Source organism: Pelmatolapia mariae, linkage group LG1 (assembly GCF_036321145.2).
Source record: "Pelmatolapia mariae isolate MD_Pm_ZW linkage group LG1, Pm_UMD_F_2, whole genome shotgun sequence".
NCBI lineage: Eukaryota > Metazoa > Chordata > Actinopteri > Cichliformes > Cichlidae > Pelmatolapia > Pelmatolapia mariae.
Genome location: NC_086227.1, coordinates 15681167 through 15703293, shown reverse-complemented (window position 1 = coordinate 15703293; position 22127 = coordinate 15681167). Strand labels below are relative to the sequence as shown.

Genomic DNA, 22127 nt, shown 5'->3' with positions numbered 1-22127 from the left:
CTTCATTTCCATGGCAACTCACTTCCAGAAATTTGACCTTCCTAGTATTGCTTCCCTCAGGATTTGACACACAGTGACCCTGACATTAATGCTTTAAGGAAGCATTATGTGTATGGTAAGGACACAACATGCAAACTAAAGCAACAGGCAGAGGGATTATTACTCAAGAATCAGTCGTATCAAGGCTGTTTTGACACCTTTTTAAGGTAAAATATTTTAAGCAGAAAATGGGACCTGATAACAGGAAGAATCTCGCTGTGTTCAAAGAAATAAAAAAAATTAGGAAAAACTAAATTGTACCTCATGAATGCACTGTGCTCTCAAAATAAAGGGGCTGGCTTCCTTTTTTTACACTAAATTATTAAGGAAAAATGACCCAAGTGGGAATACATTTACAGCACACACATAGCTGCTGAGGCGATTATCCTGCACACAAATTAAGCATACACGTAATTAAAACATTTATTGCAGTAGCTGTATACCTGTAGAGTAGTAACAAGGATTAACTGTTCAGTATCTGTGTTGTCAAACACCCTCACAACTGACAAACATACTGCGATAAGCAAATCACTCCATCCCATTTAACTTCATTATATTGTGACATAAATATGAAAGTGCTTTACAAACTGAATCTCTCCTTAATGCACAAATCAACGCTATTCCAACAAAGTAAAATGACACAAAAATGATCAAGTTAATTTTAAAAGCTATATCTTTTAGCATGCTTTTTCCATTGTGTAATTTGCCCTCCATGCTGTGGAATAAAACAAACCTTTTCAGACAGTGGAATGACAGAAAATGGTCTCTCATGGTTAACCCATTATCTGCACATGCCTTTGTGTTTTTCTTCAGTATCATCTACTTGATTTTGTACTTTAACACGTGTGTGATTATGTCTCTAAATTTGGCAAACATTCAATGCGTAAGGCATTTGATTATCATACAGAATATTCTTTGTAGCCAACATGTTGTCATTGAAATAAGCACAATTCAGTATTTGAAGAAACATCATGAAGGCACAGTGATTAAAGTGTTATCTTAACCTGTGTTTTCTTATGTATGGAAAATAATAGTTTGTGTGGAAATAATACAGATATATACATATGCCAGGAAACTGCAGATACTACTGAGGGATTTTTCTCAGTCAAATCACAATTTGAATAAAATCTATACAGTAATAAGATCAACATTAGATAAAACATTTAGCCATTTACAAATATATTGCTATTTAATTTGTACTGAACACCTTCAAAACCGGTTTATGGAGAGCTTTCAGAGCTTTTCATTTTTATAATGCACATATTGAGCACTGACATCCTTCATACAAAACATTTTGCTTTTTTGTTTGTTTGTGTTTTTCTTTTGTTTTTTTTAGAAAAAAAGATTTGGTTGTGGTTTTGCATTACTTGAAGAAAATTATTAAGAAATATGGGCAACACTGGGTATATTACGAGATGGAAAATTTGCTTCAAAATCAACAGTATTTTTTCCAAGAAATACATAAATGTCTTGTTGTTGTACATTTTCCCATATTATAGAGCTCAGTCCAGCTAAAATCCCAAATTCTGATGACAAGGCATTATAATGATAACGGCCAAAAACTGTCCTATTCACTTTGGATATTACAGATACATGATAGTGGTTAATAAGTCTTATTTACAAACACAGAGACAATGACAGAATAAACAAGTGTTCACAAACAGTGTTAGAACAACACTTTCTGAAGTGTAATTCCATTTTCTTTGATTGTGTCGATTAAATATAGTCCTGAACAACTCAATAACAACCACACCACAAATATTTGTATATATTGGTCAGCCATTGTAGTTTTTTTTCCTTTCTTCTAATTTCTTTTAATTTATGCACGTCCCCGTGGCACTTGTCCAATTCACACTCAACAAAAAAACCTTGCTGAATGTTAAAGAAATCCATAGAGGATCACACACACAGTTTCCTCTAGAGCCATGGTAACACAGCATAAGCACTATTTTGTGACCACCATAGTAAATGTGGCTCTTACACTGCAGAAGCATCAACTTAAGCGCGAAGAACAGAAATAAGAGAGAAAAAAATAAAATGGGGAGGAGCTCCGATGAATGCTCCGCCTGTTCACTGTGTCCAGATGTAAGGACATCTAACAGCACAGAAGGAAAGTCCCCCTTATAGCTGCTGGTCCTTTGGGCTGTCTGGGCAAGAGGCTGGCTGGCAGGACTTGAGACTCACCAGTGGAATATCAGCCATGCCACTGCTGGTGAAGTGTCCCTCCCCACTTCCAAACTGCTTTCTGTCACCAAAATGCTCTGACCGCCCACTCTCATTTTTCCAGGTTCTGCTCAGAGTATGTCCATTGAGCAGTTTGTCCTTGGGACCCCACTCCCTCTGAGACCCGAAGCTGGTTACAGGTGACTTGGGCTGTTGGTATGTTCCCAGTGTTGGCGGCATCCAGCAGTTGTCTGAATGTCCCAGGACAAGGCACTCCTGTGTACACATCTCTGTAGCTTCCACTAGACCGCGTGGTCCAAGGGGGCCATCTAAAACAGAAGAACCAGAAAGAGAGTTGTTATATATTTTGCTGTTCTCGCTGAATGTAAGGTTCTCCACTCCAGAATAGCCCAGAATATGAGAAGGGAACTTTCCGTACTTTAGTGATTCAGAAAACAAGCTAGGAATGTAACAGAAATGAGAAGGAGTTATGCTTTGGGGAACTGGGAAACATGGTAGCGCTATAGATCTTAGGAAAGCCACCGTTTGGCAGATTTAAAATTGTTTCTAATAGTCTTTATTATTTATTTGTTAATCTAAACAGGTTTTTAAACACGTCAGCCAACTGTTATGTTATAAGCTATTCAAAGGCATAGAAGTTCACTAATTCTTTATTGTAAATCATGTTGCTGTCTCCACTATAAATGATTTTCTGGAAATTAGCCTACCTCACTTCACCTAAACCAGGGGGTGGGGGGAAGAAAGTTGAAGGACAATTTGCATCACAACAAATCATCTTTCCTTGCCAGCTCTCTGCCACCATCTGGCTACTCCTTGGCTGAACATACATCACCATCAAACAGTAAATATTTCAGGTGGTATTTGTTGAAATCTCATTTGATAGAAAACATGCATAATGCATGAAAAGTAAGGGAATTCTCCCATTTGAATAAATCTCCTTCTCTGAATCTGTTTTATTTTCTTAAAATGAAAAACAAAGCAGTCATGTTTGTGTTTGTATAGCAAGCATTAGTGGGTAATTAATTCATATGTTTTTTTTTCTGTTTTACCTAAAGAGAAAATTATAACTATTTGTCCTAATTTGTCCCTTTGCTTCACAAACTGTTAATCGGCTGGTGCATCAGCTAAAAAGGGTTGCTTTTTGTTTTTGTTTTTTTCAAACCTGTGCATGAACTGGTTTTTCTCCTTCTTCATTTACATATATAAAATTTCAGATTAGTTATGTTACAAAGATATACCAGAAAATACAGTGAGAGTTATACATGGCTTTATGTAAGTAGAGTGGTAAAACTTTTTTGCTAATTAAAGTTTAACTTAATATTCAAATGCCAGCATCAGTGAATGGTCAAAGCCTTGCTGCAATGTTTACAGTGTGCTAGTTCTACTGAGAATCCATAACAAACACTTTTGGCTTAGAATAACATCATCACCTTACTGTTTTAGTCTGCTGACCTTTAAGGTCTGTATAACCTTTATCCTGTACCCATGTGATCAGAAAATTCAGCCGTAAAGATTTCAAGCTCAGTTAAACATTTTGCACTGAAAGCAACCTTGCTGTTCTTTACTTCTGGGATTAATTTTGAAAAGCACTGGAAATGTCTAAGAACCAAACTCACTACACCGGGCAGCTACTTTCATATTGAAACTGTTTTTTGTGAGCTCTATCAACGACTTCTAGATGGATCAATATAATGACAATACAATAATTAGTAAATGTTAATGCTAAAATGCAATTATGTGTATGTTTAGCACTGACTTTTAAGGGATTTTGATACATAAAACACCCACTTCATATAAAATATTGAGTGTGTAGTTCAAATTGCGTTATCATATTTTCAAAATTGATGTTGAGGTAACTGTAATCTAACATGATAGTCTTGGATTATGCAACACAGCATACAAATTGACATTTACATTTATTTGGAGATTCACATTTTGTTTGTTTCTGACAGTCACTGCTTGGCCTATAAACCTTTTTATAAAGCTCATCTTGGGCAAAAATAAAACTGTTTTGCATGAGGAGAGCATTTTTTTCCTATTGCTATAATTATTCATGTCTTCTGATCCAAATGGGAACATTTTCTCATACTCCACTAAGCCTCGCTTCTTTAATACTGCTTTCTGACTTTTACAGCACATACTGCAAAATGATGTGAAGAAAGCAGAAGCAGGAGCAGGAGTCAGTCACTCTTCTGCGTGAATGTAGAGTCCATCACAATAACAGACACCCATAATTGGCATATGAGGAGTATAACCAAGATACACATTATCATAGTTGCATGAAGAACCACAGAGAGCAATAATACATGGTACCCAGGAGACGGCAAGATGAATTCCTCAAATGAAATTGTAGATGAGTGAGTAGATATCTGGGGAACTCTTAAGGAAGAGAGATGGTAAGAAGGGAAAAGGCTGTGTACATATACAGTACATGGTGTGCAGTTGAGAACAAATGAACAAGAAAGAAGGCTCCCATTTGCATCTACTTTTTTTTAATAAGATAATAATGACGACATTAAAATCATTATGTCTCTGATGGCATTTCTTCTAACTTTGCAATCACTGGACACTTGAGAAATAATAATGTAATAACACAAGGTTGCAAATTAGACTATATACATATGATGAATTTGGACTTTGTGTATTGATTACAGCAGGATCAAATGACTGTAATGTCTATGTTTCCTGTTTAATTTTGATTCCTTTTTTAACAAAGCAGAGCCAGTCATTAATCAAGAACACTTTGTGCTTTGCTTTTCCCCTGGTGTAATAAACATGACCATTTGCATGCAGATTGGTACAATCAGTGGCCCCAGTGGGCAGCAGAGGATAATTTGAATCAGCCATTTTCACCGTTAATCTCTGTATACCTGCTGTTTGAGAAAATGCAGAGACAAAGCCTGATTGAAAAGACCACTTGAGGTATAGAGCTGATAGGTTACAAAATCTATTCATATACAAGAGTCTTATAATACTGGCCTGTAATTCCCATACAGGGAAAGCAAATGAGTAGGGAAGTCAAAATAAAGTGGATACCTAATTATAAAGGATAAAAGATTGAAATGTCCACACTCCACTGTACCCCAAGAGATGCTATGGAAAATACAGTAACATGACCATACATTGCAAAGTAAAGCAATCCAATAAAACATATGACAGGATTATCAGAACACTGTCCCTTCAGGTTTTTAGTCTTTTTTTAAAACATTTATCTGAGGCACTGTTAGTAAAGCAACATATTTAAACTTCAGCAACAACTCCAGGATATCACTTCTCTATTACCAGCTTAATAAAAGTTCTGTGGTATATCACTCTCCAGGAGCCCGACTCCACACTTCCAAAAATGAAAGAAATGGAGAGTATTTAAAACTCAGACTTAGCAGACCAATTTCAAACAAAACCAAAACACCAGCAATCCTTCTTTACTGGCTCCCCATTGATGCACGCACGCGAATGGAGCCCTGTTCTTAAGTGTGCGGAAATATGTGAGTCTGTTTAATTGAAAGTACACTGTAAGAGCAGGAATTTTATCCCATTAGTCCACGTTGCCCTGGAGAAGACTTTTTGACACTGCAAGAGAATGTCTCCTCTTAGAGTGGGTGAAACCCATTTATTAAGAACAAAACCCTCATTTTAGCCAGCATTATTATTTTTCTTTATATTTTTTAATACTTTTTGTCATGTCCTTTTTTTTGCTTGACCATTCAGTTTCCATATCCATAATCAATATGCACACGTAGTTAATTATGCATTTTTTAAAATAATTTCTTTTCCTTTCATTGCTCTTTATTTTAATCTTACCTGTTGATCGGGCTCAATTACCGAACTGGATAACACTGACTACCAGCACTTATTAGCTGCTAACTTTTCCTGATTATCTTGTTCCGAAGAAAAGCTTCCTTTTTTGCCTCATTACCTTCTGACTTCCCAACTCTGTTCTCAGAGTTACATCTCATGTCATGTATTACAATTTGGAGTGGGCTGGTGATGGACCATATAATTCATGATACCCAGTTTCCTATTTGGATTGTAATTCATTTAAACATTCTTGCATAATAACATGGCTGCACATGCCAAACGTGTAATCAAAAACCTGTCACTGGTGAATGGGAATACTCCAGAGGATGTCAAATAACATCTTGTTACTCCTACTGAATCCTGAAGAGCGTTGGACAGACGAAAAGCACCAACAAACCATAACGTCACAACGTCAACAGACCCAGTATGAATTCCTTTTGTGACTTGTGAAGTAATTGTAGAGAAAATACACCTCAGTGTCTCTTTTGTACCTTAGCTAAAGTTTTGCTATAAACATAGCTTTCCTAAGTCACAGAGAAGTTCTTTTAATATATTGATGTTATGAAAAAATAGATAGAGAAACAGAAATGTTTTCCGAATCTCCTGCCTAACATTGTTGCGCTTTTGTTCATGGGTTTTTCTAAACGCAGACAATTGTGAAAAATATTGTGAAAAACGTGTCATTTGGAAACAAAACCAAAATACCCTAAGCTTTTTTAAGCTTTTTAATTCAGCTGATTTCACAAGCACATGGCTCTACTGCATAAATAAGGAGTATAGAGTATATGTAAATTAATGTTCCTTTCATTCATACAAAATTGTTTTCACATTATTTATTTCTACTTTATCTCTGCATAGTGTGTTGCTCATGGTTACTGTGCTCAGGAAGTCAAATTCCTCCCTGTGCGCGCGCACACACACACACACACACACACACACACACACACACACACACACACACACACACACACACACACACACACAAACGCACAAAGAAGCAAATAGCCGGTGGCTTGTGTTTGGTGCAGAGCCCCTGAGTACTTTAAATAACATTGAGGCACAGGTGTTGAGGAATGCAAGGGATTCAGAACTGTGTCAGATGGTGCTGACTTTTGCTTACAGCGCTGTGCAAATGTTGCAGATGTCCACAAAGACAGATACCTTAAAGACAAAGAAACCATTAGATTGCCTCCTGATACGATGTCATTAGGATGCGCTAAAGGCTGGTGTGCTTAATTCTGCGGAAGCTGTGGAATAAATGTGAGCTACAAGAAATAGCTGTTTAACGATGGACACTTTGACCAAAAAAGTATTTACATGCCTCTCTTTCTCTCCTCCCACTCAGCATCAAAAGATCACAGAGGTTACAGAGGAGGAGAGAAATCCTTATTTTTGACCAGAGGTTGTTTGCAACTATAAGGGAGTCTTGTTTTAGTCTTCTGGCTATTACTAATGAGATAACATTTGGCTAATTAATTGGATGCACACTATCAGTGCTGATGTGCCAGTCCCACACCAACAACTCACAGCCTTGAGAATGGCAAGGGGGAACGGGTGGAGAGGGAATGAGAGTGATTGAGTGTGGGGGATTTAGTGTCCACAGGGCTTGTTTATTTATCCATGCTGTTAAGCATGCCCAGATGTTGTTATTTGGGGATGAATGAGGCTTTGTTTTAGTCCAGCACGGAGGCTAAAAGTTACATAGTGCTGTTTTTCCACTACCACTCAAAAACCCTCAAGATATGTCAGACAGATTTATTCTGTATGCTTCTGGTGTAAGTTTTTTCTTTGTGACCCTTTTATCTTCTACTACTAAGGATATATACGCATGCCTCCTTTCCATCACTGTGCACACCAAGGCATGTAATGGCATACAATGTTATAAACATAACCAATACATAAAGATCCGTCTTGTAGTAAAAGTATATATATATATATATTGTAAATAGCCTGGGGAAATGTGTGAGTCTTATGGTGGTTGGTAACCAACGAGGCATGGAATCACAGCTTCATACTGCTATGCAGCAAATTTGAAAACAGGCCCTGTGATCTACAGTAAAGGCTATCTAGGGTTGGATAGATATAATAGTGAGTGGAGCAGAACAGAGCAAAACACTGGATGCATTCTCCTGAGAATACCAGTCTGGCTGATGGATCCTTTCTAGTGCTCCCTTTGAGGCCAGCAAGAAGCTTCTCATGAGAGGAGATGAAGCGCAGGATGGAGTCAAAATAGAAAAAAAGACAAAGTTTGAGAATGGAAGTGAAGGGTGGTCAGATAAAAAAATTGAAGAAAAATAAAAGGGAAGTGAAGGTGAGCAATAGTAAGAAAAAAAAACACAAAGCCTGTCAAAAAATGACTATCATTTACATAATTTTCCATGATCAGTGGTAAATATTATTATCTTAGACCTCACTTAAAGCTATTCTCAGATCAATTTGTAATTCAAATTTTCAGTTAAAGCTACTCTCTGCTCGACCAGACTTTTTTAATGTTAGCTGTACAGTATGGTGTGTGAAGAAATATGTGTGCAATTGAACTTTGTGTGTTTCTTGGAAAAGAACCTCGAGAAATGTAATTAGCATTTTCCCTCCTTTTCACTTTTCAAAGAAGAAGTCTCTTAACTTCCTATTTGCTCCTGTTCATTCTTCCAATATGTGCCCTGGACTATGGTTTGCCTGATTAGTAAGATTAATGATGATTTGGAAGCACACTAAAGTGCTAATTCTACAGTAGCATGGCTTGTTGCTTAAATGGCCTAGAGTGCTTTAAAACAGCATGTGGTCTGATAGCTCGCATTACCAAGTAACATAAATTACAAATTACAAGTTTCCTTCAACAAATCAACACGTGAGAGCATTTGGTGAGCATTTTCATTATTCACCTCTGTTAAAAACTCAATTAAACTCCTTGGCATGATATAAAGGTTTAAATCTGGAGCTACTACGCCTTAGTGAAAAAGAGAGTTATCTTAGAAAAAGTTATTTCAGCTTCTTTATACTTTCCAACATTCTGCTTTAACTGCTAAGCCTTACAATAACAAATTATGTAATCACATACCATATTTGTTATTCCTCTTTTTGCTCTTACATTTTCTACATGACTCTCTAAAAGTGATACAACAGATACTATTAAAATCATCTGGGCTCTCACACTTGGAAAACAAGTTTAAGGTTACTGGAGTAATAGCACAGGGACAATACAAAAGATGTTGAGCTTTTTTTGTCCATCTACTGTACACCACAAATTTCTGGGTCGTGCCACCTACAACCACTCTTAGCTGAAACTGCTTTTCACAGTGCAGCACTTGTGAGAAGAGAATTGGATTGTAGACACATGAAGAGCTTTGGCAGTGTGGGAAAGCAAAATAAATTTCCTCAAAGTCTGAAATACATTTGGGGGCAGCACGGTGGTGCGGTTAGCGCTGTTGCCTCACAGCAAGAAGGCCCTGAGTTCGACTCCACCAACTAGCCGGGGCCTTTCTGTGTGAACTTTGCATGTTCTCCCCCATGTCTCCTCCTACAGTCTGAAGACGTGGTTAATTGGCGATTGTGATTGTAAATGGTTGCCTGCCCTGTGTGTCTCACCCTATGACAGCTGTGCGAGGCACACCGCAACCCTGAATTGGATAAGCAAAAAAGAATGATTGAATGGCTGAAAGACAAATGACCTTCTGAGACCAGAGTCTCCATTCAAGATTTCCAAAAAATCAAAATATTTGATTTTTATATGAATGGAACCAAATGCATTTTCATATCTTCCTATATTTGCCTTAATACTATACATATGCACAGCAAACATCAACTCCCAGAGCAACACCGGCACCAGATATCGACAACTGACGAACTTGCCTCTACTGAGTTTTTGGAAATAAATATATTCCTAGAGGAATAAGTAACTGAGAATGTGAGTAAGCACAGTGAAAATATGCTGAAGCTGCATTTGGAAACGTGGTGAGATTTCCATATTAAAAACAAACTGTGCTGTGCTGATAACATAGAGAGTTGGGGAGAAGAAGGGCAGATTAGACTGTTGTTGTTGAGCTCTGACTCTTAAGTGCATGCAGCAGACCATACGTACAGTATCAGCTCGGGGAAGCAACACTGTTCTTTGTGACGACGAAGAAGAAAAGGTACCGACAAGGAATTAATAAACTGGTGAAAAACCGCTGTTTGGCCTGGAGGCAACAGTAAAAAGGGATGATGAGGACTGAACTAAATTTCACTGTAGAAAACACCTTGCATCCTATTTATAGTGAGATCCAAAACACCTCAGCATCTGCACTTTTGTCACTGTTAGGCTGTACATCGCACTATGACCCAGGGTAAGGATGAGTACTAGGTTTGTGACCAAATACAACTATAGTGCAAATTAAAGAAAGATTATTTAAGGAAGGATCTCTACATTACTCTGCAGAAAGCGACTCTTTTCTACACTGGAAAATTCAAAATATTTTTAGGCTTCTGTTGTGATGTTGCATGCAGATTCTTTGCATGACACATTACATAGTTACTTGTATAATGCAACTATGAGGTTAATTTATTAATTTCACTCTTACTCACTTTTTCATGCTCAGATGACATAAACATTCATGAGTTAAGACTCGATGACAGTAATTTAAGTTTTGAGTTCAGTTGGAGAAAATTGCTTGACATCCAATTTAGGATTTCACACCATTATTAATCAATCTCAGCATATCTGGATAGGATAATTTAATGGGCAAATATATCTTTGTGTCATCAGCATAAAAAGGAGACATCAGCATTTTGAGATAAAAAGGTCATTTAGAAACTGGCCTATAATTTTAAAGGAAAGAGGGATCTAGCCCAAGTCTTCGGGAACAAACTACTTAACAAGGAAATATTAAAAATACCAAGAAGACTGGGCTCAATAGTATATATTACTTCAAGGCAGTATATATTAAAGGAAAGCACTCTCATGTGTGACAGCACTTCTAAAAGTACAGACAAAGTAATCGAATAAAACTGGTTTGAACAGTACACTTGTTAATCAAAGACACAGAAGTAAGTTGGATGTAATCAAATACTAAGTGACTTCATTTTATCAGTAAAATAGGATTTAAAAAAGGAAAGAAAAGAACATTTCATGATGAGCAAAAGTGAAAGATGGGGATGGATTTATCGGTTTATCAGAAGTCTTAAATAAAAGTATGACATAGTCTTAACAAGTGAAATGATATTCAATGAGGACACGCTGACTGTGTTGAAGGGATCAGCCAGGTTGTTTGTGTGGGAATATTCAGACACATGAGCCTTGGCTGTCAAATAGGGCACAGAATATTGAGACACTTTGATCACTGGCAGTGTTAATAGAGGATGATTCAGTTTGTGGTCAAAAGCAGCCAAATGTAGTAAATCCTGTAAGCATACACAGATTAGAACAAAAATCCACAGTGTGTCTGTGGCTATGTAAGGGTTCATACATGTTTACAAAAATTTAGTAGGTATAAGTGCAGTAATCAACATTGATCTTTCATAAGGTTAAACAAAAGTAACATTAATGTAGATGGAAAATTACAAAAAGGAGAAAAAAATTGTGTATTTTAGATTTAGAAACTGATGACTAGGACAAGAGAGATGGCATGAAGAATGTTTTATTAAGGTCACGGTTGCTTGTAGACAAAGGTGAAGTCCAAGGTTTAAAAGGTTAAAGTTGTCAGTTGTAAATGATTATTTTCATAGTCAACATAAGTTAAAATAATCTATAGAAAATTGAAAAATACAGCCAGTAAAATAGAATTTTAGATAAGATAAAATTGTAAGATCAGCATATATAATGCTACATTGTCAAATAGGAAATGACTGTGACCTAGCTTTTGCTGGTATTTCTTGTCATACTGCTTCTGTGGTCAACTTTCACTGTGGGCGGGGCCCAGGGCACTGCTCCACAGACAGCCAAAGAATATGTGTTACTCAGGGCTAACAAGCGCTTTTTGTTGTAAGGATCATTTGCACTACAATGTTTAGAAGAATAATTTCAAATGCAGATTGTTTCAAAGCTGCACTTTACAGCACTGCTGTAGATACATTAACATTAACAGAAAAAGACAGAGGACGCAAAAAATGGCTAACTAGCTAAAGCTAACTGAAAGTATAGAGAGTACAGAGAGATGGACTTTGGAATTCTTTGCTAATGTGACGACATGACATACTGTAAACCTACATAACTGCCAAAAAATCCTCAAAAGATATATGATACTAATTTCTGGTCATGCCTAGTGTGACTTGATGTGTTACCTTGTGCACAGTTACAATTACAGAAAATGTTATATGTTTTTTTTTATATATTATGAAGTGCACAGGGTTTTAAGACAAACGCTGCATATCTTTCTTACTAAACTATACTGTACTATACAATTTTTTACAGAAAATTATTTTACTTTTGACAGCATTGCTATCTTTAACATAAGTAACACATATAACTCCCAAAAAAGTACCAAAAGAATTCCCATCAATACCAGAAGAAAAACACCAAAGACAAAGCGCATTATTCATGTTTATTGAGCAATGAATAGTTAAAGGGTTGCTAATGACAAATTTGCTGGAAGCATTCTAGCTTTGGAACAATAATGTCATTTTTCAGCAGTAGGCCTAATTAATTACAGTTTATCTGTCTGAACACCCAAATCTGAATGGTTAAATTAAGTCAGCTGTGCTACTGAAATGATTCTTTGTAGGGCACTGAGATAAGAAAATCCCTAATCCTTTTGCATAGTTATTCTTTCTTAAGATTCTTGAGTTTAAACAACTGATTTTCTTATTTTATTTAAGAATTATATTAGCTAAATACACAGTACCATAATGATTTAATTGAACAAAGACTTGTTTTTAAATTTCTTTTCATTTTTTAAATTCTTTCTTGTTAGTAATTCACTTTCTTTATTAAGTTCTTGTGCAAGGCAGTGTAAATACAAAGTTTGGTACAGTCCTGTGGAAGTGTTCAGTCGCCATGACAACAGTTGGCATATGTAACTGATTTCATCTCCTTCTTTAATCTTCTACTACATAAAACTCAGTCACTGACCTTTTAATATGATTTCTCATCTAAGACAGTGAGTATCTCAACAATGACACAAATGCATTTATTCATATTTTATATTACTATAGCTGATTACAATAACGAATAAAGTATGTGATGATAAATACAGTTTTCACAGTTGCCTCTTGCAGTCTAGTGAACGAATTTTATGGCAGGAGAGAATAAATTTTATTAAGCCAATTTTCTGGAAAACGCTTGGACAAATTGGTGCCCTGACAGTCCAAATCACAATTATTGAGGGACATAAATATATTACAATCCTGTCCTCAAACACACATACAAAAAACCCCCACCCAGATGATGGTTATTATGTTGCCATATGACGAATAGATTTCAAATTGAAAACAAGAGCATAATCTTTTAATTAGTGTGGGCTTGCTGTGCTTTTAATGATGTAAGTAATGTAACATACAGATAATGATCAAGTTGACCCCATAAAAAAGTAATAGTGCACCAAGGCCCTAATTCTCTTTCCTGTATTAAAGAAGACATTAGAAAGTAAAATCTAAATGAAAGAAAATAATGACTGCTTCAGTGTAGCTCAGCGGTTCAGTTCAGTTGCTTCACGGCGTGCCATAATGCAGCGTGTCTTTATGTTTTTGTTTGTGATGTGGATCTTTGTGTTATGTAGTGAGTATTGATTTTAATCTTGAAGGGATAAGAAGAAAACAAATTGTCACTGGCAGCACAATCGCTATGTATTACATTTCATGTGAGCCAAAAAAATTTGTTTAGTGGTGTGTAACAATGTAAACTACTGGTAATCAGCATCTCAAATTGTATGTACTGAAACAATATTCAGCAAGTAGATTATTACGAATTGAAGCAGCCATTAGAATAAGAATAAACTTCAAAGTTGGGAGGTACAATTTACAGATATTATTCACCTAATTCACATTAAAGAGTCTCTCCTGAGAGTTGTGTTTAAAACTGATTCTTCTATACTAGCTAAGGTATTTAGAATTGCAATACATTTGATTAACATATGTCAAAGATTTTATTCTGTTTAATAATATTAGATAAACTTATATTCAAAAATGTCAAATGTCAAAACTCGCTCTATATATATTCAAAACTCAAAATGTCTGTCTGTCTGTCTGTGAACTTCTCTCAGGAGCTGAGAACCCAAACTTGGCACATGGCTACACCTGAGGACCCTGAAGGTTCTATATCACATATTATGATGTTATCATGGTGCTAGTAGCCACCTACCAATATATATTGGTATTATATGTATATATATATATTTTTTTTTAATTTCAGTATTGCTTGATTTATGTATGCTATATTATGCCATCATGTTGCCTAGCAAGTGCTTCCATTGGTGTCCTGGTTAACACATTTGCTTGTCAGGCAAAAGGTTACTGGTTTAATTCCAGCTGGAGAAGACACAAATCGCCTTTGGTGAACCCTTGTGTAGGGGAGTATCTGTAGCAGTATCATGTTACCAAGCAACATGCTAATATCACAGACCAAATAATGCCATAGAATGGTATTGCAGTATAACTAATAAGCCTCTTTTTCTAGTAAAACACTGTATTTCCATCCATTTCTACAATTTTCAGTCTTACTTTGCTCTTTGCTTAAGTTGGCACAGTACTTTTGTAAAGGCATGAAATGTTGCTTGTAAAAAATATAATCAAATAACCCTTGAAAATCAGATGCATAATATAATTTGTAGGAGACTGGGTTGACCCCTGTGGTTTACTGCAGTGCATGCATTAGGTTATATTGCAATTTTCTTTTCATGGCTCCCCACAAAACATGTACCTCAATAACATTCATTGCCTTTCATCATATATTTTACAATGTGTTGTAAAGCCATAATTACGTTTCATTAATTAATCATTAATTGACACACACACACACACACACACACACACACACACACACACACACACGCGCGCACACACACACACACACACACTTCTTTTCTTAAGTCTCTAAAACTGGGTAAATCTTTTGCCAACTCTTTATAACTTATAGCTTCATCCCGTGATATAAAGCGCAGGTTTGCATGTCAATTCCGTTAAAGTATGTAACAAGCTACTGAAGGGCACAGCAGGTCCAGTGAATGCTCATTTGCAGAGATACAGCAAGTGGGTAGCACAAAAAATGAAAATGGATGGGGGTGGGGCGGGTGGGAGGCATAGATTGTAATGACAGAAAGACATGTAATTCTCTGTGTTGATCAGTACCTGGAGCCTGAAGGAATTTGATAATAAAACAGAATTTTGTTAATCCCAGGAGAGCTCTGCAATTGCAATATTGAGGTACATCTCCTCTCTGTTAATAACTGTAATTTCAGACAACGTTCTGCCTACATATACATTTATTCATAATTACCTGAGGGAGAGGACAGTGCCATAGTGTCTATTAAAATATTCTGAATCAAATGGAAATAATGTATGCTTGAAAACTTGCGGCCCATAATCTATGATTTTGTATAAAACTTCAGCTTGTAAAAAAATGAAGGGTTGACTCTTTTTTTTTATTATTTCCAAGGTCACCTATATACTGTATGGATTATTCATTTCATGCAGATTACTTCAAAGTAACTGCATGCTATTTGTACTCTTGGCATTAACAGTTTATTGCTACTTGTTTTTGGTCCCTCACATCTAAACATAAGCTTGTAGCTACATCATACCATGTAGTTCGCAATGATTTCTACCTGTTAAATAAGCAAATGTGTCAAAATTTGCAAGTTGTTCAGGCATTAAATTGGCAGTGACAGAAAAGTTAGCACCTCCTCTTCAACTGTGAGAACCGTCTGCCTCGGCTACAGTGGTGTTAAGGTGTTAACAAAAATTGGCAGTTATATATTTAAAGCCACTGGATCACATGAAGCTGTGTCCTCAGTAGTAGAAAATAATATTAGAAATGTACTAAAAATGCAAAGTCTAAATAAGAAACAGTCAAAGCGATGCAAGTTTGAAAAATAAAACTTTTACATTTCAGTCATCTGTGTCAAAGCTTTTCTTTAAAAATCCCCACTGATTTGATAAACGTAAATTTAATGAGAATCATCAGTAAATGATCATTTCCTACAGATTTATTGCAGTAATGAAAAATGCGTATTGTATTTCAGTGCATGTGTTTGCACAAAGCGACAAAGCAAGACTAAAAATGAAATAAAACCTGATAATAATAACATGGAATGTGACTGATAGCCATATGCAGAAATCTGCTCTGTGAGCTGGTGGGTGCACTGGGAGGAAGTGGAGGTCAGGGCCTGGCAGAAACCCCTGTTGGGTGCAGGTGGCGAATAACTTCTGTCAGCCAAGTAATTAAGTGTCCATCACATCTTTGCAGGAGGTCTGTGCAACCCAGAAGTCTCTTCCAATCTCCATCTGTGAGAGGGACTGGATCTACAATATGGCCCGCGTATGATTGCTATATATATTCTTATAGACAAAAAGATGCACTGGTAAAAATATAGCATATATTTAGTTTGAGAGACTGTTTAAACCTCTCCAAAGAAATCTGTTTAAAAAGTACTGTACTATATTCTATACCACTAATGCCATACCTCTTATGTGTAACAGACATTTTGTAGCTGAAAGCACAAACAAATTAAGAAGAGTAAAAGATCTAAGTAAGCAGGAGGTAACAGCGACCTACTTAGTTATATCAAAAGTTTCAAAACAACACTTCCTAGTCCCAGGACTTAATCTTTCATTGTCAGATTGTAACAACTATATGTCACGATGGTTGAGAAGAAAGTGTTTTCGCAGTTATTCTCACACTTTAAAAACACACTATATGTTAACTTTAATAAGACTGCATGATGAACAAAGCTGTCTTAATAGAATAAGAACCTTTACATCTCTTTTGGTTCCAGGCTAAATTCAGTCTTTCCAATTATTAAGAGTTTGAAAATGTGACTTGTTGATGGGCTGATGTATTTTACCTCACTACTCGAAAGATAAAAGGGAAGTCTAATTTATGGCTGAAGATGAAAGTGTGATTGTCGAACTAGAAATAGTAGGAGATCAGCTTCCCATTTTCATCTTTTTGAAGAGAGAAATTAATCAGAACTAATGATGAAGTGGGATAATCAAAAACATTGATTTAATTTACATCATTTCTGACCTTTAATGACATTCATGTCAAAAGCAAAAGGAGAACATACAACTATGTGAAGGTGGTATATTATTAATTCAGCCCACCAGTTCTATAGAAGTCAAATCTACATTTTATCAGATGAAGAGGAAAAACCACTTTATTGTGATTACTTTGTAACAGTGGCAAACTCACATGACACCAAGCACCAATGTGGTCGGGCATTTTTGTGACAGGCTAGATGTTGTTACGTGGGGTTACTCAGTCTTAATGTCAGAACATGTGTGAAACTAATTTGTTGTTTTTGAAGATGGCAGCAATTAATCTCTCAAATGACCTAGCTAGATTAAATCAGAAGAAAGAGAGGATGCTAAGAAAATAAATGCCAGCATTAGGGAAGAAATTACAAGATGACCTTACTGAACAATGATTTATGGATCCCCCAGTCAAGCAATTACAGCAGGTGATACCTTTGAAAATTCAAACCATGGAAATTAAATTTGCTCCTTTGCAAACTGTGCACTTGTCAAGGACATTTAAACTGTTACCCACATCCTCTGCAGCCATATCCCTCTTCCCTTAACAAATCACTCAGCTTTCAGAGCAACAGAGCATATAAGGATGGAAAAATATTATTTTTTATGTTACATGAATATTAATAAGTGAAAAAAAGAAGCAGTAGAGCTCAAAGATGTAGATTTCAGAAGCGCCGGTTAGTAGGGATTGAAAATGTGCACTTGCATGAAGTTAACCTTTTAAATGATATTTGGACAAATGACAATGCTTCGCTTTTAACCAGCACAAGCAATCTGGTATGATTTTCTCTGTTTATCACAAGAAATAGATATGGTGGGTTGCAGTCACTGTTTAGATGAAATGCAACCATCTGGAATAAGTAAAATATGAAATATTCATTATAACTCCCACTCATCAAAATGCTTTTTCTTTTCCTTCACTAATTTTACACATCTTGCATCTTTTGCTACTTCAAATGTGCTTTGGTGATAATACTCAGTTGACCTGTTAAGTGTAGATTTGTTTTTGTTTTTTTTTCCCATTACACTTTGACGTTCAACTTTACTGAAAAGGAGCATTTGGCATTCATTTCTGATATTGACAAATTTGAATATAATTGTAAATGTGGAAATTAGGGCTCTTTTTGAAACGTAAGGCTTTTTAAAAATTCTACCATTTCAGTTTTGAAAAAGGTACTCATAAAATCAACAGTCGAACAGATATCATTATGCTGTCAGTGTACGCTTCTTTTCTACCTCACTTGTTTCAATAGAGGAGAACGATTATAACAACCTTGCTATTTTGAATCCTGTTGGAAGAAACAAATCAATCAAACTAATCTTAAGGATTATGTTCCCTCATTGGCTCTCTAAGGGACTGTTGTTAAGAGAATACCTTTGTCATGCTGCCTGTGTAAATGCTAGGCATTGAGGTACTCCTAAATCCTTACATCTGTGCCTACCATCATGACTCTCCCTTGCTACTCCTGTTGTAATAGCTCTTCCAGCATGGAGCTGCAGAACATGAGGCATGAGGATGAAAGCAAAGTAATACACCACTCAGGTGTGTTTGGAACACATGTCTCAGTCCCGTATGCCACAGAAACATAAAACCACAAGGTAGATGAAAATACAAATGTAATATTGTTTTTATAGACAACTCTATGCCTACAATTATCAAACATATCTGTTGGTTTAAAAAAAAACCCTTTAAATTCTATTTTAGTGCAGAAATCTTCAGCTCACCTTCTTAACAGCTGAAAAGAATAAACAAACAAATGGAGAGTTAAATAGATAATATAAAGTAGGTATTATAAAGGCAGATGTTTCACACCATAAAGTGTCCAAAATATGAAATTCCACTCCATAATCTTCTCCAGCATTAACATTTTGTTTGTTTTTGTTGTTGACAATTAAACTAATATGGTGTTAAGTTGCCCTATTGTTGACATTTCTGTGCTTATGCATCCTCATAGGTTGCTTTGCAGTATTTATTTGAGTCCAGCCTCTTCCTTTTTGATCCAGCGAAAAATAGCAAAAAACAAAAACAGATCTTTTAATGTTTACCTCACGGAAATGTTCACAAAAGATATGCTGGGAAAACTAATACTTAAATAATAATAAGCGGCAACACAAACCCTTCTCAAGCTGTTGTTGTGGCAAAGAATAGGTAGTAAATTGTAAATGGCATTGTATCGAAAACCATTCCTCCTACAGTTCTCTCAGTCATTGGACATTTGATGAGTAGCTTTGTCTGTTCCCCTCTCAATGTCAAAAAATCAGCAGGCACTCTGACTCTCTGATGGGGTCAAAGACCTTTGCCGCTGTGAGAGGGTGACCATGTTGAGTCGAGGACACGCTCTGTCATCACAAATAGACACAGAGAAACACATTTCCTGAGACATAATTCAAAGAGTAGACTAGTATGATAAAAAATAAAATAAGTGAAATGAAATGTGCACAAGATAGTAATATTTAGCTAACAGCCAGACATGTGGTGTCATTGCTGTGAACGTCTGCAGTTGTTATTTTTATCCTACATTTGAATCCTGTGACACATTAAATAATGCAAATCTGAATTCCCTGACAAAGGAGTGGATATGAAAAGGAAAGACATGTATGGGGCATTAGCAGAAATGGTGCCAGCGGCCTCATCATTTCATTTCCTTTAGCCCATCTATAAATGGCATGCATTTTAATCCTTTTAATTATGGATCCTCGCTACAATTACCTCAAATTAAATTACTTTGCAAACCTCAGAAGGATACATAGCTAACTGAGAAGAAGAGGATCATATTGCCAGGGATTTAACCTCAGTTTCTCTGTGACACATTGAGCTATCACCCCACCTCCTAAATCCAACTCCATATGGAACTGAAATATTGAGAATGCCTAAAAGCCCATACTGTACCCATTCTAGAACCCAATCAGCCCTCAAACTCCTCCAAATCCCCTCTTTCCCAGTCCTACTCTATTCATGGGGCTGTAGAGATTACAGAGAAGAACCCTGCCTGGCAGGCATGCCACACTTAAATAATCTCTGGGTGAAATCCCAGTGTTAATGTGGGGTTTCTGGATCATGGCACTGCAGTGCGTTGCGGCGTTCTGTGCCACGCTGGTCGCAGATGACAGCATGCACCAGGAGGCAGAAGATGTACAGAGAGAGGGCTAGACAATTAAGATGAAAGGAGGGAGGCCAAGAAGAGTGATGAGAAGCGAGAGAGAGAAGGAAATGGAGAATAGGAACAGACTGAAGAAAGAGAATTCAACAATGTGGCATGCAGCAATGGAGCAGATGAAAAGAAGAGGCAGGGGAAACATAGAGGGAATAGAGAGGATGAGAAAGATAGCACTGTGGAGGCGAGATAGTCCCCTGAGTGGGACACAAGAAGCTTGCCAAGGTCTAAATGACATTACTCTGCATGTTATATACTTCATGGCCTTGGGTGGGTGTCCCATGTGCCAAGAGATGCATAAAATCCTGACTGCTATTCTTACCCTTCTCAACAGCTGACCCATAAACACACTCGTCTCACACTTGAAGTGTGACATCAACCCAAGTATGCTCAACATACAAAATGAATTAATTACTTGATGTTTCAATTGCAGCGCAATAATTGCTTTAGTCCACAGGATAACCAAGAAAGTGAAAAGATATGCCAGTGAAGACGACAGCATAATGACAGGATTAGTGCGGGTCTTAAAGACTTCATCTTTCACAGATAGACATGGTAGAGGAGGGGGAGATAAAGACAGAATGACAGAGATGAATCTTTCCAAAGGAATACTCTTTAACAACAGCGCAGTGGCAGATAATTGCAGATGCAGGGGTGCTGTTTTTGCAAAATATCTGTGCATGCTCCCGAATCCTGCACATTAATATAATAATGAAAAGAACAACCCACAAAAGCCCTTAAGCTGTGCGCTCTTACTCCACCAATGGTTCTTCATTCGTACGGGTAACCTTGTCATTACTTCATCACCTGGCCTTGATTCTTCCCTCTCTTGCCTCTCCAGTGAAATGAACTTCCCACTCAAGTCAGGACAGCAGAGTTACTCATCAAGAGCAAAAACTTGTCTGTTCAAAAGACACTTTACACATACCGTATACATATCCTCCTCCTCAGCCTGCCTACAGGTGTTCTCTAAAGCATCTCTTTAAAGCAAAGGAAAAAGAAAATTATTCATACTCTCCTATAAAACATACGTTTGGTAGTGACACACAATAATGTGTATTCACAGCATTGCTGGGGCATTATGGCTATAATATATACAGTCCGGATGATGCTTGAAATGTGTGTAATTCAATAGTATAAAGATATTCTGGCCAGAAAAAAAAGCATTGATATATATTCAAAGTTGCATTAAAAGTTAATGCAGTCATGAATGGTGTTTTGGATCATAGGTCAAAAGTAGGTTTGTCACCATAAAAAGTGTTCACAGGCACTCTGTTTAGACAAGTTGAAAGAGTAATTAGGAGTAAATGGTATAACATTAGCTTGCGTCAAGGCCTTTGACACATCTAATTGTGTTTATTTAAGGACTTGACCTCTCGGCCCCAGGGAAATTCATTAGAAGGTGAAGCCGCCTGAATATCCAACAATGAATGTCAAGAGTTTGTAAAGAACACAAGATTTTGTGTGGTTGCAAGAGGCGGAGGGGCTGGCGTAGACTGTTTGGTGTGTAGATGCAGTGGGGTGAGGGGAACAATCTGTACCAGTTAATTAACAGACACAAGAGGGCACGTCTAAATCCTCCCCTTCATCTCGTGCCACTACAACAAGACCTGCTAGATTAACCTGCACATAACATCATCTCAGCCAGTGGGGCTGTCAATACACCACAATGCTGGACATTTTCTACTTAAGTAGGAATATACACATGTAAAAGGAGTATAATTAGACTTTAATAAGAGCAGGCTGATATGTTATGCTGCCATATCCAGTTCTTCTGGCATTAGAAGTTATCCA

At 36.7% G+C, this 22127-nt stretch overlaps 1 protein-coding gene across 5 annotated transcripts in view; it reads right to left on the bottom strand.

Annotated features, from left to right (window-relative positions):
• Nucleotides 1–260: 260 nt before the first annotated feature.
• Nucleotides 261–22127, bottom strand: part of LOC134627645 (protocadherin-9) — a 187010-nt gene continuing 165143 nt past the window's right edge. For 4 of the 5 annotated variants that reach the window (XM_063473931.1, XM_063473950.1, XM_063473941.1 and 1 more), the window contains one exon: nt 261–2531. In XM_063473931.1, coding sequence (XP_063330001.1) covers nt 2161–2531 — 371 coding nt within the window. In that variant the 3' untranslated portion in view covers nt 261–2160. The remainder of the gene's footprint in view (nt 2532–22127) is intronic. The other variant, XM_063473967.1, reaches the window with a different exon arrangement.